Raw genomic sequence first — 27481 nt, forward strand, 5'->3', positions numbered from 1 at the left:
TAAATGTTCTAACTGTACATTTTTGCTTAAAAAATGAGGTCACTGAGAGGTTATTATTTCATTATTTGTATAATTACTATACTCTGAACGAGGTTTACAGGGAGAGGGTGAGTTTAACCTGAAGCCAGAACACTGATAGCTCAAGGCCCCCAGATTAGTGACCTGATTTCCCCTTTAAAGAGCTTGGAGGGGCGTGTGCCTGTGTGCGTGTGTGCACTGAAAGAAAGAATGATTTTGTGTGTGTAAGAAGAGAAAGTGGGGAATTAATCATAAGCGACCACCCCACCCCCCCGAGCCCTGACTATAAAGAAGCCCCTTCGACACTGATCCCATGTCTGTTTGGTACTTATCCCTCTTTAATGGGTTTTTGGCCAGGATTTGGGTCAGGGGTGTTGGGAAGAGTGAATTCCAGTCTAAACGTCAATCCTATCCAGATGACAGTCCAGAGCCCCTTATTTAACCGCTACCTAAGATCATCCCCTCCCTCAGGTCGGGCAGGTGGGAAAACTCCTGCTCGAGCTCCCGCACTGTTGAGCGTAATCACCAAGACCATAAAACTCTTAGCGGGCCAATAGGATTACCAGTTGGTCACACAAACAAAAAGATCAACCCCTCAAATACAAGGAAACAATGAACATGCACAGATTAACACTGTGTAAATTCATTACGTTTTAGTTGATTTAGTGGGGTGTTATTAGGCATGATGGCTAAAATGTAATTATAAAAGGCTGACGTGCAGCTGCATTTCAATTTTCAAACCTTTATTTTATGGGATAATTTTTGCCTTTTATTTCACAGATGACAGAGAAGAGCGACAGGAAGAGAGGGAGGGTGGATTTGGAACATTGGGCTTCGTTTTTGACCTTGGAAATAGCAGTTTGACAAAGAATTCTTATAACAAGGTCAACTTTAAAGTGCTTTTTCCAACACTTCAGAAAAGGTTTAATTAGTTGACCTAGTAATACGATATTGTTGTAAAAAGGATCTAAAGGTTGTATATAAATCAAAAGAATGGGGCACCCTGGTGGAATAGGCACCAAACATGAACCCCAATGAATGTCCTTCCCTGTCTCTCCCCTTATTTCCTGTAGTCTCTCTACTGTTACTATCAATAAAGGCCCTTAAGGGCCATGGCTACAAGGCACGGCAGAGGAAGCAGAGTTACAACAACAAAAGAGAAAGAATAAGCAATTCTCAGAGGGGTGCTTGATTTGTGTGCTTGAAGAAGACACTGTGAATGTGCTTGTGTATTAGGGAGTCGTGGGAGAGTGACTCATCCACACGGCTCAGGGAGTGACTGAGACAGGAAGTGAGGTCACAGCTGGAGGGATTACAGAGGAAGCCCACTCACTCTTAGCAGCTCCCCTGACGAGGGTCTGTCCTGAGGAATTTTCAGTAGGCAGTAGTCGACGAAGCTCCGGAAGGGGTCAGACCTGGTTAAAGAGAACAGCGAGATTCAATGACTCCCCTGATCACTCAAATGTATTTACATCGGAATAATTTAGGGCAAGAGATACTTCCAAAATACACATTTAACTGTTTATTTTACAGCTCTTTGTATTTGTACGTTTAATGCCTCATGTGCATACTTAACATGACAAACCATTTCAGAAAACTTGTAATACAAAACCTGATTGTCTTAATGAAACAGGCAAAGTTTCATGGTGATATTTATTATTACATCGTTTCACCCTCTTCACCTGTAGTGTCTTGCAAAATGTTTGGGATTTTACAAAACATATCTTTAAAGTTTTCTTAAAATTATTTTTCCCCTCATACTCTTCAGTAGCACACACACACACACACACACACACACACACACACACACACACACACACACACACACACACACACACACACACACACACACACACACACACACACACACACACACACACACACACACACACACGGCTTCCCAGTTTAATTTCTATCTAAATGCTGAAGGTGTTTACAGAGGGGTTTGTTCATGCATCACTCATAGCCTGATTTATATCACATTTATTTCTATTATTATTATTATTATTATTATTATTATTATTATTATTATTTATTTTATTTTTTATGGCTGTGATACATCTACAATGCCCTCATTAAATATATTTGACTCATGTCAACAAAATTAAACAAGAATTTTGAACCTGGCATTATACAATGTTCAGATTTCTGTTCTGGAAATGTATGCAAATTAGCACATATTTAGGATAATGAAGTCTAATTTGCATATTTAGTCATACAATTTCAGAAAATTTGTAATAGAAAATAATATTGTATTAATGTAAATAATCAACTTGGGAATCTTTATGGTGATTTCCATTAGTTAAACATGTTACCCCATTCACCTGTAGTGTCTCCCCTTACGCAGAAATAGCAGTGACAATGATGGGCTGCCTTCAGCCTTTAACTGTCAATGTTTAACGTGATGAGTAATCGCTTCCTCTGTTGTGCTGTGTTTATCATAACAATTCATGAAACCAGAACAATCCTATGTAATCTCTTAGTGTAGCACCATATATGGATTATATAAATATGCAGAGGAATAGAAATATAGGCCACTGGAGCGGTGGAACACCGTGCCACTGACTCAAATCTAAAAATATACTCATGATAACACAGTATATGTAACACCATGTGCTTTGTTCCTGCTATGGATTGTTGAAATAAAGTAGCCTATGGTGCTATTTATCATGGTCAATATACACATTCAAGGTCATTGTAGAGTCTGTAAGTGCACCAATGCACCACCTAGCTTCTCCTCAAACTCTACATCTAACGTCCTCTGTGGTTACCCGAGGTCAATGAGTGCACAAGCCAATGTGTGTGCAGTGTGGTCTGTGTATGTGTGCTGAAGTTACATTATGGGGCTGATGTCTCTACTAGTCTCATCTGGCGGGATGTTGCTAACGCCTCGGGCCGCTGGAGCTCCTCCAAAAATACCACAACCCTTGCGCCGCCCCACACAATCGCTCGCCTCAGCACGATGATAGAAACCAACGCTAATTTTACAACTGCTCTTCTCCATGCAGTCATAGGCAGCACATTTCAAAAAGACTCCCCCTGCCTCATGTTTCTGATGACAGAGCCCGTGATCTACGCTCTCTTTTAGAGTATAAAATGAGAACACTTGGGTGGACGATTCAGGAAGGCCACTGATGCCTTCAGGCTGCTCTGAGGCAGGTAGAGAACAACATTCAGCCGCTCGCTTCTGATGTGCAGAAGATACAGATTCTTGCAACATATGACAAGAAGCAAACACAGACACGACTCTGCATGCACACTTTCATACCATGGTAGTGATAGCATAAAAGAAGAACACGGAGGTAAATTACAGGGAGAACATCAAACAAAGGTTTAATATTTGATGAGTGTTGTTTCCCCCATGAGAATCGCACGTCACCTGCAAAGTGTGAGTGGTGGCTACAGCAAATCAGAGGAACGGTGGAATATTTACTGCCTTGCTAATTTCCTGCTTGAAACCTCTTCCAGTTTAGATCACCTACTACTCTATATATTTATACGACTACATATTTATCCTCTTTTCTGCTGTGGGAAATAATATAACCCATTTCATACTAAATTCCTCCATTCTTTCATCTCCAGGTTTGTGCAAGCTCATATTGAGTACACGTGCATGTACAATAATTATGAGGAAGAGGATGTAATATTTAATATTTGCTTAGTTGAGAATTTATAACATGAAATAGCTAAAGTCGTAGTCAGTGTTAACATTCATAATCTAGCTCGCCCAAATAACTATTATAAAATCATTTATCTTACCTTTCCTATCTTTACCTAAAATGGAGTCCACAAATGACGTTATGAATGTTTATTACAAAACAATTTAAAAACAGAATCAATCAGCTTCAGACACAGATGATGTGCATCAGCAGAAATCAGCAGTTTCACATACATGATGATATCCCAGAAGCACAACTAGTCCACACTGTGGGTGAGATGCTGTTGCACAGACACAGCAAAGAACGGTTTAAAACCTGCTGGCCTAAATTAAATTGCTTAAAGTTTTTTGATGTCTGGAAGGACGGTCTCTAGAGGATCTATTAGTGTCTGCTGTGAGGCTGAGAGCAGCAGAAAGTCTCGGCTGTTTTCCAATAATACGTTTAGAATACCGAGTCTGTGTACAAAGAAACATCCTAGTTGGTATAGCAAACACAAGAACATTTTAATTTTAACCACTAGAATAATATTTGAATAAGCACGCTACTGTTTTGATGCTGATATATTTTTAAAGATGTCTTAGAACCAAGCAGCACTGATGTGTGTTTTTACACAGTAACTCTTTGGTAGAGGTTTCCCAGGTAGTTAATTACATTAGTGTGACCTTGCACAAGGCCTGTTGCAGGGATCACAGGTCAGGCAGATTAACACAGGGATGTGTTACCCTGACTGAGCCCAGATCGGATTGGGCTTTAATATTCACAGTTGAATGAAAGTGTTGTATCAGCAGTTTCACTGGATTTTCTAGGTTTAGATTATTTTATATCTTGGTGTTTTTTTTAAACATTTTGCAGTTTGTCGGATCACATATTGAACAGCATTCTGCAAAGACTTTTAATTAAAAGGATAATAAAAGAAACAAAAATAAATAAATAAACTGAAGGGTATGTTTTTAACTCACCACTCATTGGACTGTAGCGTGGGAGAGTCGTTCTGTGCGATGTGATATAAGGCACTCATGGCATTCATGTTGAACAAGGGCGGTTTGCGCTCCGCTAAAATAAGAAAAGATGGGAGTCAGAGAAATATAAAAGAAAAAGTCATGTTTCAGTGCCAAACTTCTCCTCCTTGAATGAGGCAGATTCAACTAGATTCAACTAACTTAGCTTATATATGCATTCTTTAACTAGATGAATGCTCACCCAGTTCAATACAGGTGATCCCCAGGGACCAGATGTCCACTTTTCCCTCGTACTGACCCTCGTCCATGGCTAGGATCACTTCCGGGGCCATCCTGGGGACATGCAAATGCACAAACATGCATAGTTTATTAAGTATGGGGTAAAATCCATGAAAATGTTATAATCTGCTAAGCCCCTCAGAGCTTTTAAAGACTCTGGTATGCTGTGATAGCAGCTCAGTTTTAGGAAAATATGTGTGCGTTTCTGTAAACGCGGAGTGTGACAACTAAACACTGGTCCAGCTGTTTATGTAATTCATTCACCAGCAAAGCTGCATGATGTGTGTGAGGGAGTATTGCGGTGGGTAAGGTAGAGCTGATGATTTCTATCTAGCAGCTTCTGTAACAATATATAATAGATAGGTTTATGTCTCAGGACAGCCTAAGCCCTTTTCAGACTGGTGTGCAAGAGGGAGCACTGTCACTGCTGGAGAACAGCAGCGGGTTAAAAACTAACGATACGAATGAGGAAAAGTGTTGTCCATTCTCTCCGAGGAGCACATGAATGCAATAAATAATAAAAAGAAATGTAAACAGGGATCTTTAGAAAAAAACTCCGACTTAACATTTCTGTTGTTATTTCTATGTAAAAGTGACTCAGGGGCAACAACACGAAGAACTCACTCACTGCGAACACAAATGAAAGCCATACAAAGCAGCTAACCGTTTAAAATTGTTTGTGATTTCTATGCAAAAGAAGCAGACACTAAAGAAAAACACCAACAAAAATATTCCACTTTTCGTTGGTCTTCTCAGCACATGTAGTCCTGTGTGGTCTTCTGTGTGCCCCACCATATGTCCATGTCTCCTCTTGTGTATACTGACCAGTAAGGTGTTCCCACAAAGGAGTTGGCAGGTGAGGCAATGGAGGCAGAGCCAAAGTCGGCCAGTTTGACCTGACCCAGCTCAGTCAGCAGGATGTTACCAGCTTTCACATCTCTGGGTGGGGAGAGGGGGATGAACAGAGTGAGCATATTTAGGCATAGCAGCCAAGAGAAACCACATCAGTTCCAAGGATGTATTATGCATTATGCTTTTCCCTCAATCTTGACGAACTGGTCACTGGTGTGCTGTATTTATAGATGCGATATATTCATTAACTACGCCAAGGAGTTTATGTTTTCCTCTCAGTTTGTCTGTCAGCAGGATTACGGAAAAAAATACTGGCATGATTTTCATGAAACTTGATAGAAGGGTGCAGCATGGGCCAATGAAGATCTGAATCACGGGGCGGCACATACACGCATTATTTTTCACTTTTGCTACCATTACAAGATAGGACATCTGTGCTGCATTCATGTGTTGTCGGAATAATCAGAAACATTTGGTCCCAATCGGGAAAATTCAAGGAAACCGCTATTAACGTATTGTTTAAACGCTCGGAACAATAAAATACAACACATTTTCTTTGCACATGAAGTCACCGAAGTTGGAAGAACGACGTTCCAAAATCTGGATATTGGACCATCCGAGGAGCACATGAATGCAGCATTGGCCTTGGCAGAGGTCTGCGCTCTCCGAGTGCCTTTCTATTTTTAATGGATTTTATGTCATTTTTACAATGGTGCAAAGAGAGCGATGATGAGACAGAACAGTCAAAATGATTCATACAGCACCATTGTTGGATTCTTATCATATTTGTCTGCCATAAAAGATAATATTGTGGACACCAGTGAGACAGGATGGTGGTTCAACACAATGTTCAACAAGGACCAAAGGTAAGTAAAGAGATGAGGTTTTACAGCTTAATTAGTTAACTCTGCAATAAAAGAGAGAACATCTTGTCTTACCTTCTTATCATGTTATTGCTTAAGTCACTTTGTTCCTGTTGGGAAATGTTTGGAGCTAAAGAACAAACTGACTCACCTGTGAATCATATTATGGGAATGTAGGTAAGCCAGTCCTAGCAAGGCACCATGGGTAATGGCAGCAATTTCCATCTCTTGCAGTGGTTTCTTATGAACTTGGGAAGAAATTAGCAGAGTGGGAATTAGAAGAAACCCTTTAATTATATAATATTGAAGTGTATTCTACGAAAGGCCTTCCTAATAAATAAAGCTTCGGAATATAGTATAATATATGAAGTGCAGACTTTAAACATGATCAAAGTCCTGGCAACCAAAACATCACAGTTTCAGTAATAAAAAAATAAAAACTATGGAAATCTGCCCTGCTGATATAGCAGTAAGAAAGTAGTGTCTTGGCATCTACCATATGAATACACAGCTGTGATATGGGCTCCCTGTAGACAAGGAGTCACTAACAGGCGGACCGCGGTCCGAGTCCGGACCCAGACCTATCCGGACCCGGACCTATAATCAATAAATTATTGAGGGAGTTTCAATTTTGACGGGGCGCTTCTATTTTAACCGGCGCAGCTTTTCTCGTATTTACGGCACTGGTTTAGCGGTTCAGGAAACTCACAGACCAATTACATGCGCTTTAAGCCATCTCACATGATGCTACTCAGCCAATCAAATCTGCGCATTCCTGCGCATACGTTGATACAGCTACTAGGCTGCTTCAATATATATCACACTAATTCATAACGGAAATTAGACATTATGATGCTCCGGACCTTTGCTCGTGGAAATTTTCCTCTAACTGGACCTCTTTGAATGTTAGTTGAATACCCCTGCTGTAGACTGTTGCAGTAACAGAGAGATTACGTGCCAAGGGAAAGGTCACAGCAGAACTATGACCGAGAAATTTCATAAAGTCCCAAAAACAGGCCAGGGCCAACTGTCAGGACTGTGCATCTGCGTCAGTGACGAGTACACACATAGGTGCTTAAAATAACACATACGGTTCAGATCGGGAATGCTGAGAGGGAGAAGCTTTGAAAACTGGAAAATGTTCTTTGGTGTTTAGAAAAAGTAGTTAAGCTAGAACCACATCTAAGTAACACAGATATGATCTTCCATCACTGTAAATTGTATGAATCCATCGTAACAACCATGAAGAGTAACAACACAAGTTGGACCACATAACCACGCTGAATTAAGGTACGAGCGACTAGATATATTGTATTATCTTACTCCAAGACCATGTATCGATTACTTTGTTTTGGAGTTTTGTTTGTTTTTTGGTTTACATGTGTAAATGATGACAAATAGTCACAGAAAACGAGCACAGAACATGAGGTTTTATGAGGTAAATGCAGAAATCTGATAGCTGGTAGTACCTCATGTCTACATAAACTAACTAAAGTTAAGTAATTAACACGTGATATCTTGTATCTTTAATCCGTACAATAACACACAAAAAAAAGCTGTAAAAACTATCTCTGGGTGAAGTGACTTGAAAAAAATGCAATATAAAACACCCCGATACAGACAATTAAACAGTTTTATAATTGTAAACGTTTAAATGTGCGTGTGCACATTAGGCATTAATACAAATATTCTTACCCTCTAATAAATCTGATGCGGAGCCCAGGCAGTACTCCATCACCAGCTGAAACAGAATACAGTGACAACTATTCACATGGTGTGTTTTCCATCATTAATGGACAAAGACAAAAAGAAAAAAGACAGAGAGGACGCTTGCAAGACTGAAACAAAGATTGGAACTGGGACAAAGGGAAAGAGACGGATCTACTAACCCAGGCAGTGTTGTCTTTCAAGTAGCATCCTTTGTACTCAATTGTGTTTGGGTGTCGCAGCTGTCCCAAAAACTTGACCTCCTTGATGATGTCCTGCCACTTCTGCCGAAAACAAATTCAGACACACAGACGGTTACACACTACAGGTACAATCCCAGTAACACTTAAGTGGGCATTGCTGTGACTTTGATTGCAATGGCGCAGCACTTTAACAGGTATTCATGTTTTACATGTATATAGACAGACAGGAGTGTTTTTTCAATAGCACTGCACCAAGATAAATGTAAACTAAAATGCAAAAATTGAAAAGTAGCTCTCTGCTCGACAGAAGAGTTTTTTTATAGCAACCGAAAGCATCCGCTAGTTAGGAGCAGTCTGAGAAATGTGCACTAGCCATCACATAAAACCATCACTTAAAGGTTTATAAAAAGAAGAAAGTTTACTAAACCACAGAGATGTGGCCTTGAGTTCAGCTGAAGCGTAAGCTGTGATCACATAGGACGCCTTCTGAAATACGCTTGTGCCTAAACTTTTTCAGTGGTTTGCTTGAGGGCGGCACATGTTTGCTCCAAACGTTGCATCTGCTGGTGAGTAATTATTTTTTAATGATTTTCACATTCTTTTTTGTTCCTTTAGGGTAACTAACCATCACAAATGAGACATCTCACAGTCTCACAGGCTTACGGTCAGGCTTTGGGTGAATGTCATTAGAGAATTACTTTTTTGCATTTTGAGCACTTGCTCTCACTGTTTTCTGGATTTGTGAAATAAAGGTTATCTAAACAAATGTCCGTGTGACAATGAGGTATGATTCAACCACCACCTGATCCATTTACAGTGGCACCTTAGTTTTAAAGGCAAAGTTTGGAATGTCTCCTGTGTGTGATAGTCTTTCTTACTTCGGTAGTCTGCTTGCCATTATAGGACATCTTTTTGATGGCCACCACCTCGTTAGAGTAGGAGTTACGTGCCTGGAGAAAAAAATACAGAGTGATCAGATTATCAGATCAGATTACACTATAACAAAATTGGCATAAGTAAATTATTAACTTACACACATTGATATAACACACTGGTTAAGTTTAATCTTTAACATTTAGTTTCACACATTTATACAAAAGCATCACAAGTAATACAGCGGGGAAAAGATTCTCCAAATGGAGAAGTAATTCTGCAACTCTCATCTGTTTAGCATTTATAAGCACTATATAAACATTTAATAATATTCATTATCTGATTATACACCAGCCTCCACAGGAGGGGTTAAAGTTGTTGACAAATGTAAATAACCACGTGTATCTGTTTGCAACTACATGATAGTGTGTTACAAACCATGTATTAAATGTTTGTATACTTATAGGAGGTTAAAGTGTTATCAACTCGTGTAATGTGTTACAACAGAGTGATACGGCACTGACAGATTCTCTCATTTGAATATAAACAAATTTCCGCCTGATCAAGGCACTGAACCACGTGATTAGGGGAAGCCTGCGGGTAAGTGATATGTGGTTGTTCTGCAGCTACTGTTAGAGTTAGAGTTGACTGTGCCCATCCACATGTCCACGCTAAACCCGTGGTGTTAACCTCAAAGGCATTTGGCCTTAGGAACAGCTACGCAGCAGCTCAGCCTAAGCCCTTATATCTCCGCCTCATCCCACTTACAAATGAATGGGAATTTCATGTTGAGATTCAAATGGAATTACAGAGTATTCCTATTTGATTATGTTTTCAGATTAATTTGATCCCTATGATTGCCTGTCAGTTTATGCATAATAGCTGTTCCCTCTGGTGTAATGTATAGAAAAAAGCATGTAAGGCTATAATATTGAAATACATTCAGGCTAATTGTCATTGCAGAAGAAAGGAGGTGCATCAATAATTACAAGAGGCTAATTCATTCAACATACACTGTAGTGATGTGTGTGGGCCTGCATACGCAGCAGGGGGAATTCCCCGTGTTCGCTTCTATAATGGAGTTCCTCTTTAATCTTAACATGCATACACTATGGATGCACATACTGTGCACTTGAATACATTTCTTTGACTAAGCATGCATATAAAGTAACAATGAAGAGAAGATGCACGCATCTACAAAAGGAAACACTGTGCATCTGTACCTCTCCCTTCTATCGCGCACTTAACCTGCAGCTATCTTTTACAGTACTAGTATTGCAGACTTTACTGCTTAAAGGTCAGACAATACAACAAGGTCAAAGCTTATTGTTATTTATTTGTTACACCAGCATGCTAATCAATTTCATAATGTGTAATTTGCTATATGTAGACATGTATCCTCTTGTATTTGTTAGCATATCAGTCATTTCAGTATTTAAACTTTGAAGAAAATGTACAGTATATCTTTTAGGCTACTTTCACTAAAGCTGCTCTGGCTAACAGCTAAAGCTAGTAGCGTACCAGTTGTAATGCGGACAGCATAAGTGTGTCAGTGAGCACAGTGCTGGCATCAGAGCAGGATTTAGACGCACACTGGAGACTGTTAGCCAGACGGACATGGGCACCAGGGTTAGTAGGGATGTATTGGGGCTGTGTGTGTGTGTGTGTGTGAGCGTGTAAATGAGATGGGATAGAAGAGGATGGTAAAGCCCTGCCAGCCAAGAAAATCCTGCCCCACTATCGACAGCTTCTGTTTTTCTATACCAAGGAAACAGCTGTTTTAGGAGGGAGGGAGGGAGGGAGGAGGCTTATCACCTCCAGCCCTGCATCTGGAGGGGGGAGGGGGAGAGAAGAGAAGAGAAGAGAAGAGAAGAGAAGAGAGAGCAGAGAGATGAGGTATGGTTTCAACCCCCCCTCCACGCAGCTTTAGAATCAAAGGCCTGATGAGTAATTAGCGATGATGAGATTAATAAGAAAGGCTACAGAGAAAGTGCTGAGAGGGAATCCGTCTCCACTTAATTGCATTCAAAGAGCCATAATGTACCGGGCTACACTTACAACATGTGTACAAATCAATGAATCGATAAGGGGTGACTTGCTCATAAATAAATCAAAGTGATACTCGTGTATTAATAAGCACTGCGTAGTAAAGGGCTTAGAGTGCCTTTCTTAATGGCAGTATTAAGTATCTCTAATGGTCCAGCCCCTCATTCACATGCCGTCTTTCTTTCTTAACTATGAAACTCTAGCTAAATGGACAGCCAATACATTCCACCACTACATCTTTGATGATTTACTTCTACAAGCCATTAACTTTCAAATCGTTTCAATGCCTTCAAGGTCCAGTCATACTTAATTGATGAACTTTGTCTGAACAGGCTTGTAATGCCGTCAAATGGTGTTGAATATGATTGAGTGAGACTCAATACAAAATGTCTGGTACAGAAGTAAATGCCTGACAAACCATTTTTCCTGATCATCATCTGAAATGTCTTGATAATATAGTCATAACTTTATATTTTTTATTTTGTACACAATGTGTATAAAATGTCAATGTCCTCGGTTTAGATGAAGTCCTTCAATCAGTGTTCAAACTCTCCAGAACCTTCATGGCTTGTGAAAGCACCCAAAAATCAGGAGTTGGCACTTACAAAGTAGACGGCCCCAAAGCTGCCATGTCCAATCTCGTGCAGGTCACAGAAGACATCCTCGGGGTCATCTTTGAAGAAGAGGTCAGCCAGCTCAGGGTCCTTCGGCACTCCTTTCCGTGTGGATGACGGCATTATGGGCTGGACATGAGCTAGGCGCCGGGGACGACGCTCACATACACACTACTGCTGCTGCTGCCGCCACCAGACGTCCACGACGGGCCCGGCATTGGCCAGCTAGACCTGGGAAACAGAATAGATAAGATTGTGACATTACTTCCTGTGCGCAAGACAATTTTTACCTGACCAAAGTACATTTAAACTTTCAGAAACAGCATGTAGACTGGATTACTATTCATATATTCTGTGTTATATTAATTGCTCTGTTAAACTAATAACATTCGTGCTAAAGTATTACATTACACTGACACACACAAATCACCCGTACATTTGGAATAGTGGAATATTAGAATGCATCATCCAGGTACTGTTTGATCTCATGTTAATTCACAGCCCCTTCAAAAAATATCCACATTCATGTGTGTGTGTGTGTGTGTGTGTGTGTGTGTGTGTGTGTGTGTGTGTTCTCATGGACAGTTGACAAAAAGACATAGGATGACGACTAGCTGTGTAGTCCTGCTGCTTATCCACAGTCACACTTGCTCACATAAACATTGACACACACGCACCCACGTACAATGCGATACGTACAATATACAGCGGTCATTAATATAAAGATTTAAATGAGTACAAACATTTGCTTTTTTTATACAATCAGAACAGTGGGATCTACAGTTGCAGTCCCCGTCACTTCCAACATTAGAACACAAAATGAGCCACTGTCTGCCACAAGTCTTTGCAGGTAAACTGTTAATCAAAAATCGATGGTGTTTTTAAGAATTGATATGGTGTCACAAAACATAATATTGCAATACTCCAGTGTATCGATATTTTTCTTATACCCCTACTTGACAGCTGAAGCTTAGTCACAGATGCACAGACACTAATGTTAAATGTGTTGTATCACAAGGCTGCAACCCGTCAAGCATGTACACCCTGCTCCAGTTAGCTTGGCTGCACCTCTCTCGCTCTCGCTCTCTCTCTCTCTCTCTCTCTCTCTCTCTCTCTCTCTCTCGCTCTCTCTCTCGCTCTCTCTCTCGCTCTCTCTCTCGCTCTCTCTCTCTCTCGCTGTGTACCATGAAATCTCTGGAGCCAGATGTGCTTGCTGCATCTGGCTGATGTGCACAAAGGCCAGCCCCACACAGGGCAAGCTGACATACAGGCAGAGGCAGGAAGACACACAGGCACACAGGCCAAGACACTAAGCATCAGCATCATCCTAATCCCCTGCTCTTAAAGGGGTTTAAGCCATCACATCCACTCCAAAAATATCTTAAAGGCAAAGTCATGTGCCCTCTGTTCCATGGCACCAGATGTAGAAAGATGGCAACCTCGTAGTTTTGTTGGGATTACTATAGGTATGGGATTCTAAATATGGATTATTTCATTGAGAAATTTGAACGATGACCCGATTGAAACTTTGTCTCCTTGTATCTCAATGGGACGGTTATATTTTGCTATAAATATCTGCACATCACATTATGTTTTGTAAAATGTTTTTTGTTACCCCGTAGACATTTGAAAATACTGATTCTGAAAGCTGGTAATGATGAGCATCAAGGTTGTGACTAAACTATTTATTTTCATATCAGCCATCCCTACAGCAGGTGAGAGCAGTGCGTTGGCCAAGTAAATGTCAACAAGAACACACTCTTGTGATCTTCTGTACATGGAAAGATCTCCAGATTCATCATGCAAACCTGCTACAAACTACAAAGCTGCTATAACATAACATATCAGCATTGGGGATGGAAACAGCTGTACTGCAGCCTGACTAAAGACAATTTCATGGCTTTGATTTCTCTCTAAGAATGCCCTAGAAATGTCTTGGAAACCACCATGCGTTGCCACATGAACAACAACAGGCATGGTTTCAGTTTACCCGCTTACATAACGTGAAAGATCACATATACATGTGCATTACATGCTTATTGCCTTAAGGCATATCTTGGTCACCGAGGTATTTTTGAGAAGCATGAAGCCTTCAGCCGAGACCTCCTCGTCTGTGATGGATGATGAATGAACTGTAGAGTACCGCACATGCATTCAACCTGTAGGTTGCAGATATTTGTATATATTATTCATGGTTACTAGCAGTTCAATGAAAGGCTCTTGGTCACACTGCTATTAAGTATTTATCTCTGCGGTTGTATGGCTTTCAATGCTACAATGCTTTGCGTAATTCTGGTTCTAAAGATATCTGATCAAATACTTTAGCACTGAAAGTTTCTTTGTTGACATAGTACCAACGCAAAAACAAAAAACTGACCTTGCAAGAAAATCATGCAGTGGCTCTATTTGTATTTATGTGTGGGTATATAATAATATGTGCTTGTGTGTGTGACCACCTGTGTTTAGTGAATTTGTGTATGTGTGTCTCCTGGTTGCATCAGCGCTGTCTGTCTCTCCTCTCTCTTACTTGAGCTCTCCTTATCAAAAACGCACCAAACGCACCAAAAGCACACCCATAGAGAGAGACAAACAGAAAAAGAGAGAGTTTTCACTGCGTGTGAAGGAGCTTTAAAAACAGATCTAAACTTCAATGATGGAAGGAGTCGGTGGATGAGTAAAAGAGATACAAATGGAGCAAATGAACACTGATGTCATGTGATGACTCTGGAGACTCTGCACACCTCCCTCTCACCCTCTTTTTCACTCTTCCTTCTCTAAGATGTGTGAAGTGATGCAATGTGGCAACAACAGGTTGTAACACAGGGAGCTTGGTAAAGCTGGCACTAGTCTGGCAAAGCCTGGTGTTTGGACGGTTTACTGTGTGTGTGTGTGTGTGTGTGTGTGTGTGTGTGTGTGTGTGTGTGTGTCTACGAATGGTATTGTGCTGAGAGAGCTGATTAGGCAAATGGCTTAGACAGATTTAACGCTCGGCGTGTGAATTCTTTACTACATGTGTACTACCACACGCAAATGCATGACGCAGTACTTATGTGTAGGTGTGCATTAGCGTGCCTTGCATGCACGCAGTGGTGATCGAGTGAGTAAATTACACGGCGTGTGTGTGGTTTGCTGTGGGGGTGGGTAATGGCGTTAAATTATTGCTATAAACAATAAACTATCATGAAAACAAATTATATGTAAAAGAGATTATACGATTTATGATAATCCGGCACGCACACATGCACACTCTAATTCAACATATTTGAAGGGCAATAAAAAAAAAGAATGCTACTTGATAGCGAATATCTAAAACTTTGGAAATTTCTTGGGCAATACATTTAAAAACAAACTTTTTTTCTAGTTTCATCATAGTATCTTATATTTCACAAAGGCAAGTAAGTCTTAGACTTCTGTGATGGTTGTGTCTGTACATGAACATATGCTGTGGGCCAAAGTTCAACATGCTTACACAAGAAACACACAAACAAGCAAATACTGTACACCCTCCCACCCCCAGGGCTCCTGTTGGTGCTGTTATGACTAATTGATGTACCAGCATGTTGTTGCAGGACCAAGTCCATCAGATATGGCTCTGTACCATGTGCTGCAACAGACATATTTAAATGGGACATCCCATTGTCTGCTCTTGGCCAATTATAGAAGAACAAGAACAAGAACAACAAGAACAACAAGAACAAGAACAAGAACAACAAGAACAACAAGAACAACAAGAACAACAAGAAGAACAAGAAGAACAAGAACAAGAACAAGAACAAAAACAAGAACAACAAGAACAAGAACAACAAGAACAAGAACAAGAACAACAAGAACAAGAACAACAAGAACAAGAACAACAAGAACAAGAACAACAAGAACAAGAACAAGAACAAGAACAACAAGAACAAGAACAACAAGAACAAGAACAAGAACAAGAACAACAAGAACAACAAGAACAACAAGAACAACAAGAAGAAGAAGAACAACAACAAGAACAACAAGTATATGTGTATAAAATAAATACAAATAAAAGTTTAACAAGGTGAGAAGTAGGTGAGGTGAGTATAAAGGCAGTTCTGGACAAAAAACATTTATTATTGATTTAGTTTGATATGTATTTAGAAGGAAAAAGGACATTGTTTCAGACAGAGTCAGATAGTGAGCTGAAAAATATAAATTTTACAAAAACTTCACACGTCAACACAACTTGTTAAAATAATGTATGGTTGTGTTTCCTGTATAATTCTAGAATTGCATAAAAACTATCGAAAGTTCTTATTTTTAATTTATTTGAGGTGCAGAAAAATATTGTGAGGATTTAGAAAAAGATGTTCGGATAGTTGAATTTGCATTAATTCTCTCAAGTGCAAGAACCCAGGAATTAACAGGTCTGACATATAAGACAGAAAAGAAGATCATATCAGATGACATAATCATTTTTGCCTTTGTGGACAACATGGGTGAATGAAAACATCCTTCACTGAGATGGGTTCGATCGAGTTTGATACAAAACAACATGTGTGGACATTTTCAAAGTGGATTGATCTAATTCTCCCTCCTCCTACAGGAGTTCCTTCAGTCTCGTCTCATAACTCCTTTTCTATAACACTTCTATAACATTTTGCTTTCATTTCTCTTTGATCATTTAGTTTTAAAAAGAAAAGCTGTGACAAGCAAGAAAATGTGATTTTCTTATCATTGGCTCGCACTCAGTCTCCTGGGTTAGCCTGTATTCTAAACTCTTATGAGAGTGCAAGTAAATATATATACGCCTTACGCCAGTGAGAGCACACAAGTGTCCATATGCGTGTGTCAGTTTATGTGTGTGTGCGTGTATAGCCAGGGGGTTTAGCGGCTTACTGGCCCCCCTACCAGCTTTAGGCAGGAACAGGAATTAGGCAGACTGTGGGAATTCTTACTGGGATTAAAATCACCAGCTCTAATCAGAAATGGAAAAAAAATAACTGGTAAAACGGCTAAATTGTGCGTTGAGACATAGTGTGAGGACAGTATGTGTATAAGAGAGAAAGAATAAGAATTACGTAATGATTCAGTTATATCATGACATTACAGAGAGCAGGCTTAGAGCTTTTCAGTTCAGTGTGTGTGTGTGTGTGTGTGTGTGTGTGTGTGTGTGTGTGTGTGTGTGTGTGTGTGTGTGTGTGTGTGTGTGAGAGGGAAGGTGTGAAGGTGCACATATCTGTATGAGTGTGCAAGGAAGCCTGGATCACACACAAAAGAAAAAAGAGAAAGAAAATAAAATCCCTCCACTTCAATAATCCTGTCTAATAAAAACTTAAAGACTGCCAGAAGATAGAGCCTTACATCTAACCAGAGAGCAAGGTCCCTGGAGAGTACTGCATGCGTGTGTGTGACGTGTACCGTTGTGCATGTCTTCTGCAAGACATTAAATGGGTCAACCTCGTTATGAATTATATAGAAGCCTATTTAAATGCACAATGCCGGGGTTGCATGGTGATGACAAGCCAATTTAAAAAAAAGGGGCAAATGTGATACGGTTGTTTCTTATCAATGGCTGTTCCTCCTGTGAATCAATACACATTGCGTGGATGCATGGATAGGATATACGTATTATCCATGTACACAGACACACAGTCACACACAACCTTAATAGCACAATACATATAAGTGGAGTATGTTTATGACCAGTATCCACACTTTGTGCAGGATGTGTGAAGAGAGTAAAATTTAAATAGATTTATTTATTTGATATTCATAGTAAAACGTCCCATTACTTTGAGCAGCTCAGTATTATACTTCTATCATTATTCTAATATGAAACCCTCAGACGAAGATCCTAAGCCACTTTATATTTAATCATAAACATCAGTGGGACCTTGGGCATTGCAGGCTGCTCGGCTTATACATCTCGCTACTGCGCTCAAAGTCCAGTAAGTTTTTACTTTGACTTTATTTGCCTGTCACTTTATTTTTATTTTTTTTACTAACAATGACATGACAGCTGCCTGTTACCTGAAAGCGACCGGCAATAGTCATTTCAATTCATTCTCTGTTTGCCAGATTTTCCAGAACGGTACAACGCTTCCTTCTAATCACACCATGGCCTTAACAAGAATATAATTAGCAGATGGTAAACAATGCTGCTCTCTACAAAAGTACCTACAGTACAACTGATCATAAGTGGAGGGCGTAACACTTAGGTAGGTGGTTGCATGTTATTCTTATATCACCACACAAGTTCACCAGCCTGCAAGTGAGGGGAAGTCCAGACATTTCAAATCAGCCTTTGTGTTGCTCGGAGGCACCTTCTGTATCACAAATTGCTCCCCTCCAACACACCCCATCCCCACAAGCTCTTTTCCCACTCATGGTGTTACTCAGTGGCAAGATTTGCCCATGGCACAGAATGTACACTTACACACGCTCGCCTGCCTTCCCACTGAATTGAAACAATGATTGGTGTTGGCTCTCTGTGCGATGATGACAAATTGACAGAAGGATTTACATTATTACCCAATTCACAAAAGACTCCAAAACCAAGGACAAACCTCAGGCTTCCTTTAATCACTAGAGCTTTAAAGATGCCCAAGTAAGACAGCTTTCAATGAAAAATTGAAGCTAAACATGTCAAAACTGAAAAAGCAAAAACAGGAAATTTATAAAAAAAGGTATCAAACAAATACCTGCATTTCATTCAACAGCAATATTTAATTTCTAGTCATTTAATGAACCCAATGACCAACGTCTTTACTCGGCTACAAGAAATTAAGAGGTGTAGCTGCAAAAAGCAAATGTAAAGTGTAACATGAACGATCAAACTCGTAAAACTGGTTTGGGCAGGATTCAAGTTTAACATATCCAACTATTTATTTTCCTGCACGATGCCAACAAGCAACCTCAAATAGTTATGTTGCAGCGATCCCCATACACAGGGACTCAAACATGGGCAACTTGAGAAAGCCACGGTACAGTACAGGCCAGAGAAACTTTGCCTCCTTTCAGACTCGGCTGTAATACAGTGTGACAGAGGGTTAGCTGCTATGTATCAGAGAGCCGGCAGGGCAGCAAGCTTTCATGATGAGGCTAACAAGACCCAGTTTACAGTCCACACACACACACACACACACACACACACTAACTTATTTGCATGCTGGAAGTTGCATGATGATGATGACGTGCCCTGATGCAGAACAATAATAGACCAGACAAATGTGTATAACTTACCTGTAGGAAATATGTCAAGGGTCAGACAAGCCTCTGTCTCCCTCTCTTTCTCTCTCTCTCTCTCTGGTTTAAGTCAGAGTTGACCTCTCTCCGACTTTCCTCATGACGGGAATAATACTGTACCTGAGGTAAGAGAGAGGAAGAAACAAAAGAAGGGTTAGATGCTTGGATTAAGAGTATGTTAAAGTTAAATACATCAGAAAACAGTGGCTGTGATGAAACCTGAAATAAGTGGATTATTAGATCAAAAGAAAAATAATCAGCAACTATTTTGATAATCGTTTAATCATTCAAGTAATTTTTTATAAGAATAATTCACTGGTTACAACTACTTGATTGAGATTAACGGTACAAAAATGGCATTAGTTTGGCCAATGCCATTACCCGATGTCTGTGCTCACGAGGTTCAAGACGATAAATGCTTTTGTTAAAAGCACCTTTACAAAGTTTCTCTTTTTAATAAACTGTAGAAATGTATTTAGTTGATAATTGTTTTATTGATTTAAAATAAGTGCACTGCAGACATTTTAACTGATCTAAATAAACAAAAACAACAGAGACAATGCAGACAATAACAGTGTTCAGTAAGTCTCATTTATTTTTTTATTAGTGTTGTATTTTATCCGCTGCAAAACCCGACAAAAAATACATAAACCAAAAAAATTCGTATATTAGGCTTAATTGAGAAAGAAATAGGGAGTTTAATCTACAATGAAAATCATCATTAGTTGCAGGCTTGCAGCCTTAACTGTAACGTACTGTAATTATACGTCAACCTCTTATTAAATATGTGATTTTCACTTGTGTCTTTTTCGCACGGATTAGGATCTAATGCAACTTCTGCAAATACCTAAAAGCCTAAATAAAGTTTGTTTTCCCTTCTTTTTCCTCTCTTAAATTAGCCTTTTTCAATGAAATATAATCAAACACAAGCACATTACTGACAAGACTAGCAGCCTCTACAAGCATCTGTACTGAAACTATATATTTTATATCATGTGCCACAGAGTCGGATTTTGTAAGATATTTGAGAGAGTCGCCACTTTGCGGCACAAAAGAGGAAAGACTTTTTGGATTTCCTCACAATAGCATATGGTGTAATAACAGCCAATGAAAATCTCTTTAATGAAGGTCAGTAATTATCTTCAACAGCATTCCTTTCTTTTATCAGCTTCAGGTAAGACGACAATACAACTTCCACAACAGGAAGTTCAGAGGCAATGTAGAAGTATTGCCACTAACAGTATCACCAGTACAGTGTAAAGGTTGTTAGTTATCTCAGTCAGGTGGTTATAATACACTGCACATGGATCTGATCATGTATCAGTATATATAGTATGCGATAGTAAGATCCAGGAACCATAATTAACATAGTTAATGGATGTTTTTCAAATCTGCTTGTCCATATTCAGGGTCACAGGGAGCCCAATGTCTATCCCAGAATGCATTGGGGAGACAGCATCTCAAACTTAATGTCTTGGCATTTTATACAAGGGAAATGCCTCCTGTTTACAGCCGAACACATCCTCTTTGTTCCTCTTTCAAATACATGAGTTCAAGGACTTTACACATAGTGCTGTGCATAAACACAAGCTTTCACGCGCACACACCCGCAAGCAAGCACAAATTCAATGTTTTGCTTTCTCCCACACATACACACACAGTGTCATACACACGGTATACCCAGACATACACATCAACAAATCTAAGTGAGTTGTTCTGACAGCAGAGCGCTCTCAGCTACTGGACTGTGTGTCGTTTTGACAAGCAGGTGGGGCAGCATCCACAACATTATCAGCTAACACAACCTGACCCTGAACTATACACGCCGTTGTTTACAAGACCAGCACACAATAAAACCAACTGTTGTCCACAAGCGGCCTGACAATCAGGAAGTACAGTTCCATAAATGACCCTGTGACATTTGCTTTGAGACACTAAATTCCTGAATCAAACTGGAATAGCTAATTTCTTCTTCTTGTCTAGCGCTCCCATTGCATCAATTTTCCCCCCTACCATCTTGTCTTATTGGTTTCACTCCCCGTCCCGTCCGTCCCCTAGACCTCCTCTTCCTCTCTCTTTTTGATCATGCCGCACAGCAGATTGGGTGTTCAGAGGAATCATTCAATAATAAAAGAAGGAAAGAGGATGGAGGGATGAGAGAAGGATAAAAATGTATTGTGCCCCTTCTGAGTGTCCCTGAATGATTTATAACACAACTGACGCTTGCATGAGCCTCTGGGGAAGTTGTTACTGCACTCCTCCTCCTCCTCATCCTCCTCCTCCTCCAACCAACAAGAGAGAGATATAGATGGAGAGTTTGTGTGTCTTTTACCTAAGTGAATCCTAAAAAAGGCCTTTAAATATCTTATTTCAAATAAATGATCTGAACATGTAGTACTTTCAGGGCTGCAACTTTTCATTTTCAATTAATCTGCCAATTATTTTCGACATTGATTCATTGTTTGTCAGAAAATAGTGAAAACAGGTCCCTCACAAGTTTCCAGAGCCCAAAGTGACGTCCTCAAATGTCTTGTTTTGTCAGACGTAAACCCAAAAATATCGAGTTCAAAATTGTTTAATACAGAGAAAAGTAACTAATCCTCTAATTGCAACCCTTTCTCCAACTAAATTACATTCCCATACAACTTACTGGATTCTCAATTACAGTCGCAGTTTTGAACATGTGGTTAACATTGTAAATTGTAACAAAATGTGGTAATTTGGTAATGTTTAGGCAACAAAACTACTTGGTTAGGTTTAGTATAACATCATGGTTTGGCTTAAAATAAGTATGTTTGTTACCTTATTTAAGTTAGATTAAAGTAACATTTTAAAAAGTCACTGTTAACCTTTGGTTTTACATGTGGACACAAAAACACCGGTCCCCTGGGGGAAAGTCCTGTATTTGTTTGACTCATCCCTCTTCCATACGCTTACTTTGATTAGAAACGTATTTGTGATATGTCAAAAACAAACGTAATCCTTTACAAAATACATTTCCCTCAAAAAAGTAATTGACTGAATGCAGTTGTGTTGTATGGGAACGTCATATTTAGGAGACAAGGCTGCACTTTGAAGAAATCCTGGCATTGGAGAAGCTGGAACCACCGAAACACACGGAAAAGGCGAGAGAAACGAGCTGAGAAAGAGGCACAGAGGATGTGATGGAGTCATAAACAGTAACGACATGAACGAGTTGAGAGAGAAAAATAAGAAGAGGGTGAGAAAAAAGAGAAAGAGAATCCAAAAGAGAGCGACGGGAGTTAAAAGCCAGCGATTACCCATTTGACAACTTCTTGATTTTCAGGCCTAGCTTCTTTTTTAGGTTAATATTAAGCTGCTTTTCACAGACAGCTTGGTAGGACTAAATCCTTACAAACTAGAAACATTAATGGGAAAGGCAGAACACATACAAAGTTACAGAAAAATAAAAGTATTTGTGTGTGGTGTTTTGCTATCCTTGAGAAAGGGAGTGTCAGATCTTCAGAGTGAGGCCATTTTATTGTAGCAAATTCTTACTTCTTCCAAAGTCTGCCGGGTTAAGGTCAGGCAATGTAGGCTCTAACAAATATAGTAAGATCAACATCCCATCATCCCTGGTACAGTGGTACCACAGGCTTTCTGACAAAGTCCGTTGGAGCATTGGAAAATGATAAAGATCTTGATATCCAACTCCTACTTTCCGTTCCTCCTGTTACATGACACTCGTGATATGAATCATAAATCCTGAGTCACGAGCCGTCAATTTCCGAGGCACAACTTTGCTAAGCAACCTTTTTTCGGAAACAAAACTGTGTATTGCATTTCTGTTCTTGGGCAAAACATTCTAATAGAACTACAAACTTGTTGCTCAGGTATTTGTGATGACATCACTTCCTGCCTGACGACCTTGGGAATTCTGTGCAAAGGGAAGTTTTCCCCTTTGCACAACAGCCGTCAAATTACCGTTGAGCAATTATTTCTGAAAAATTACTCAGTAACCAGCCGTAGATTAGAAATGTTGAACTTATTAGCTCTTAGATGTGAATGCATTTTGTGAATCTGAATTAATGTGCACACTTAAAGCACTACAAACAAATTCACATCTAATTATAATACGTTGTCTTTATTGTAACTTTGAGTCCCGATTTGTCTGAATGTAGTCAATGATAATAATATAATAAGCTTTATTTGTATAGCACCTTTCATACAAGAAGTGCTTCACAGCAAAAACATAACAATTAGTACAAGATTAGACAGAACAAGAGCATTTACAGTGTTGATGTACATGAGTGTGAAGTAGCATTAAAAATAGCAGAATTAAAATAGTATAAATAATGAGACTCAATGTTCACAAATGTAACATTATGATTCCCAGAGTGCCTGATGATGACTGAGGTGGGCTTTTGGTGAGTCATGCTGGAGGTAGGTGTGCTTTAAATCACACTTCCCTTACTGAAATGTTGATTTAAATAAAGCTGAGACAACTATGAGGCGATTTCCACAATACTCGAAATTCTCCCCGGATGAACAAAAAAAAACTAATCCACTGAGATAGAAAGAAACCACACATTATGTCCTGATTATCCTGCCAGGGCAACATGGTGTGGATTTTTATAGCAGTGAGATATATACTATCCTACTACTTGTATATATATATATATATATATATCTATACTAATATCTCTCTTCTACGTCATAGATATCTCCTCTCTCTATATCTCTCCTATTATCTCTCTCTCTCATACTCTCTCTCTCTCTCTCATCCTCTCTTCTCTTCTCGCTCTATCTCTCTCGCTCCTGTCTGTCTCTCTCTGCTAGCTCTTCTCTCTCATACCCTGTCGTTACTCTCTCTCTCGCTCTCTTCGCTATCCTCCTCTCTCTTCTCTACTTTCTCTCTATCTTTTCTCTCTCTCTCACTCTTCTACTACCTCTTTCCTCTTCTCTCTTTTTCTCTCTCTCTCCTCTCTCTCTCTTTTCTCTCTCTCTCTCTCTCTTTTTCTCCCTCTCTCTCCCTACTTTTCCTCTCCTTTTCTCTCCTCTTTGCTCTCTCTCTCTCTCTCTTCGCTCTCTCTCTTTCTCTCTACCTCTCTCTCGTTTTCCTCTCTCATCTCTCTTTTCTCTCTCTTTCTCTCTCCTCTCTCTCTTCTCTCCCTCCTTTCTCTCTCTCTCTTATCTCTCTCTTTTTCTCTCTCTCCTCTCCTCCTCTCGTTTCCTCTCTCTCCTCCTTTTTTCTCTCTCTCTCTCTCTCCTCTCTCTTCTTCTCTTCTCCTCCTCTCTCTCTCCTCTTGTCTCTCTCGCTCTCTCTCCTTCTCTCTCTCTCTCTCTCTCTCTCTCCTCTCTCTCTCATCTTTTCTCGCTCTCTCTCGCCTCTTATTCTCCTCCTCTCTCTCTCGCTCTCTCTCTCTCTTCTTCCTCTCTCTCTCTTTTCTTTGCTCTTCTCTCTTTCTGCTTTCTCTCTCTCTCCTCTCTCTCATTCTCTCTCTCTCATTCTCTCTCTCTCATCTCACTCCTCTCCTCATCTCTCCATCCTCTCTTTTCTCTCTCTGCCTTCTCTCTCTCTCTTTCTCTCTCTCTACTCTCTCTCCTCTCTCTCTCTCTCTCTCTCTCTCTCTCCTCTCTCTTTTCTCTCTCTCTTTCTCTCTCTATCTCTCTCATTCTCTCTCTCTCTCTCGTCTCTCTCTCTGATTAATAGATAGAGAGTGATCCGCTGTCCGATTAGGTTGACGCGGCCCCCCATGCGGTGTAAGGTTAAAGGGGGCCATCGGACGACGGGAAAGGCACTCTGACACGGAAGGGGGCGGAAAACAGTGATCCTACATTATAATTGTGCAAACCCTGGAAGAGCGGGGACAGCAAGGGGGGGAGGGCGGGATTGGGACATGGGGCCCGGGCGTGAGGCCCAGGGCAGGGGGGGACATGGAGTTAGGTCCGGGGTGCGATGTGGGAGGGGGCACAAACGGGGGGGGGAACAAACGCAGCAATAACGGGAGGGCCGGGGGGGGAAGGACCCAACACGGGGGCTACAAGGAGCAGTGGGGGGGCACGGAGGAAGGGGAGGATCAAGGGCCCGGACCAGCGAAACAAAGCGGTAGCGCCGCACACAACACAACACACACGCACACGCACTCACACACACACAACACACCCTCACTCTCGCGCCGCCTCCGGACCCACGAAGCGGGGGGGAAGGAGCAAACACATGACAAGAAGGGGGGGGTGGGGTGAACCGGGAAAGGCAGGGGTGGGTGGGGAAAAGAGAGCCGCAGCAAGGCGGAGATAAAAAAAGGGCACCACGGGGGGGGGGGGGGGAGAAAGAGAGGGGGCTGGGGGGGAGGAAGCAGGAACAGGAGCGAAAAGAGGGAAAGGGGGGAGGGGGGAGGGCCGAAGGGCGGGAGCCTGGGAAGAAGGCCCCCAAACGAAAGGAAGGGGCGGCCAGACTGGGGGGACAGGGGAGAAAAAGGGGCGGAAAAGGGGCCGAATTCTAAAACCCATGGGCCCTCTCCCACTCTGTGTAAACCCCAGTGGTGAGATGTACATAATTTATACTGTCAGTGTATATTTGAAAAAGAAGAAGAGGAAGAAGCAAAACACAAGGGAAATGACTCAATGGCCTAGATGCATGTTTCCTTTTTGGGGTTTCCTCTGCTAAATTTCCTCCCGCTCTCTTTCTCTTTCATTTTGGCTGATCATTCTCTTTTCTTTTTAAAAGGCATAGGAGGAAAAAGGGTTGTATTATTAGGCTACAGATGAGTCAAATTACCCACTACCTTACTTCAAGTGTTATGATGATCAACAGCCATTTTTGTTTTGACTTTGACACACCTACAGCTCTTCTATCACACTGATTAAATTAGAAAAACGGAGGAACTATGTCATGTAAGTATTCAATGAGCAAGGCAAAGTGTTTGGTCTTTCTCTGGAACTACTTGAAGACTTTGACACAAACAACCCCACGCGCTCATCTATTTTTTTGTTGTCTTCTTCTCTTCAACTGAAAGCCACAGGCTCCCTCAGAAAATGGCTCCCTATAATACACTAGTGGTTGCAGCCGGACATTTTTATCCAGCCTATTATGAAGCTGACAGCTGTCTGAGTCCTAGCCATAAATGTATAACCCTGAATCACAACATCCCCTGTCATCCCGTGAGGCCCCAGCTAATGATTGAATGACATCATCGTTTTCCCTCCAAGAAAGCAAAGTTAGAGAGGGCGTCTCATCCACACAGCATAGGCATCTTACATGGAATCCATTCACTGAGCTGAAAGATTTAGAGTAGACTCATGCTCATTGCTTTGACTTTTTTTGGTCTGGAGGGAAGTCAGTTTTGCTCTGAATTCGGCAAACCTTGCTTGGCAGATTAAGGAAAGAAGGCTGTCGAAAAAAGATTTAGATACTTCCTCAGGCAAGGGGTCTAAATCTTTGTTCTCAGTCTCTGGCACCAGATCACAGAATGAGGGTGCACTCAACCTATCTGAGAAAAGTGGACACATGCAAGGACAGTAGTACCTTGACTCTGCCACCACTGGAGCACCACTCACTGTCCCACTAATGGCAGCTCAGCTTCATTCTGAATCCCTTTTTTAATATTTCATTATGGAAAGAAAACTTTGTTTTTAGATTGTTTTGAGCTGTGCATAGGACAATTAATGCTTTGACATGATATGAATGGTGATGACATGGTAAAAAAGTCACACCCACAAATCATGGAAACGAGACGGGCTCTGTGTTTCAAGGGGGTTCAGGGTGGGTTGCCAACATCGCTGCGGACAGCTGACGCTCTAAATGCAGTCCTAATAATTTCTCGTTTGGACTGCTTTTACTACAGAACATGCAATAGGCCTCTATTAATCTTTCTGCTGCTCTTGATTGGAAAATCCTGTTGGGTTTTAGTGTAGCACTTCACTCTATACTCAGCCCTCCCCATGTATACACACACACACACACACACACACACACACACACAGAGCTGAAACTAGATCAGCTGGTGTGTACTTCCACAAGTAGAAGCCCCTCTGTCGGTGTGTGTGTCCATGCACACTGCTGATTAAATGACTACAGCACTTTGTGTAATGATTACATGCGTTCTCTATGTAAGTGTGTGGCAGTGTACATGTGCAATGCCTATGTGTGTTTGCTTATTTTTTTCTCATACACTGAAACTCTCTGGTACTCTCATGCATTTTGCATGGCCTTGTGGGATAGCAGAATGGGGCTACAAA

The 27481-nt window shown here is 40.7% G+C and overlaps 1 protein-coding gene across 5 annotated transcripts in view; it reads right to left on the reverse strand.

The window, feature by feature from the left end:
• Nucleotides 1–27481, reverse strand: part of taok3a (TAO kinase 3a) — a 61992-nt gene that overhangs the window by 20822 nt on the left and 13689 nt on the right. For all 5 annotated transcript variants that reach the window (XM_029440805.1, XM_029440803.1, XM_029440804.1 and 2 more), the window contains 10 exons: nt 19277–19399; nt 12065–12304; nt 9419–9490; nt 8520–8621; nt 8326–8371; nt 6782–6878; nt 5741–5854; nt 4878–4969; nt 4637–4730; nt 1352–1433 (listed from right to left, as the gene is read on the reverse strand). In XM_029440805.1, the coding sequence (XP_029296665.1) occupies nt 1352–1433; nt 4637–4730; nt 4878–4969; nt 5741–5854; nt 6782–6878; nt 8326–8371; nt 8520–8621; nt 9419–9490; nt 12065–12196 (831 nt within the window). In that variant the 5' untranslated portion in view covers nt 12197–12304; nt 19277–19399. The remainder of the gene's footprint in view (nt 1–1351; nt 1434–4636; nt 4731–4877; nt 4970–5740; nt 5855–6781; nt 6879–8325; nt 8372–8519; nt 8622–9418; nt 9491–12064; nt 12305–19276; nt 19400–27481) is intronic.

Source organism: Cottoperca gobio, chromosome 9 (assembly GCF_900634415.1).
Source record: "Cottoperca gobio chromosome 9, fCotGob3.1, whole genome shotgun sequence".
In the NCBI taxonomy this organism is placed as follows: domain Eukaryota; kingdom Metazoa; phylum Chordata; class Actinopteri; order Perciformes; family Bovichtidae; genus Cottoperca; species Cottoperca gobio.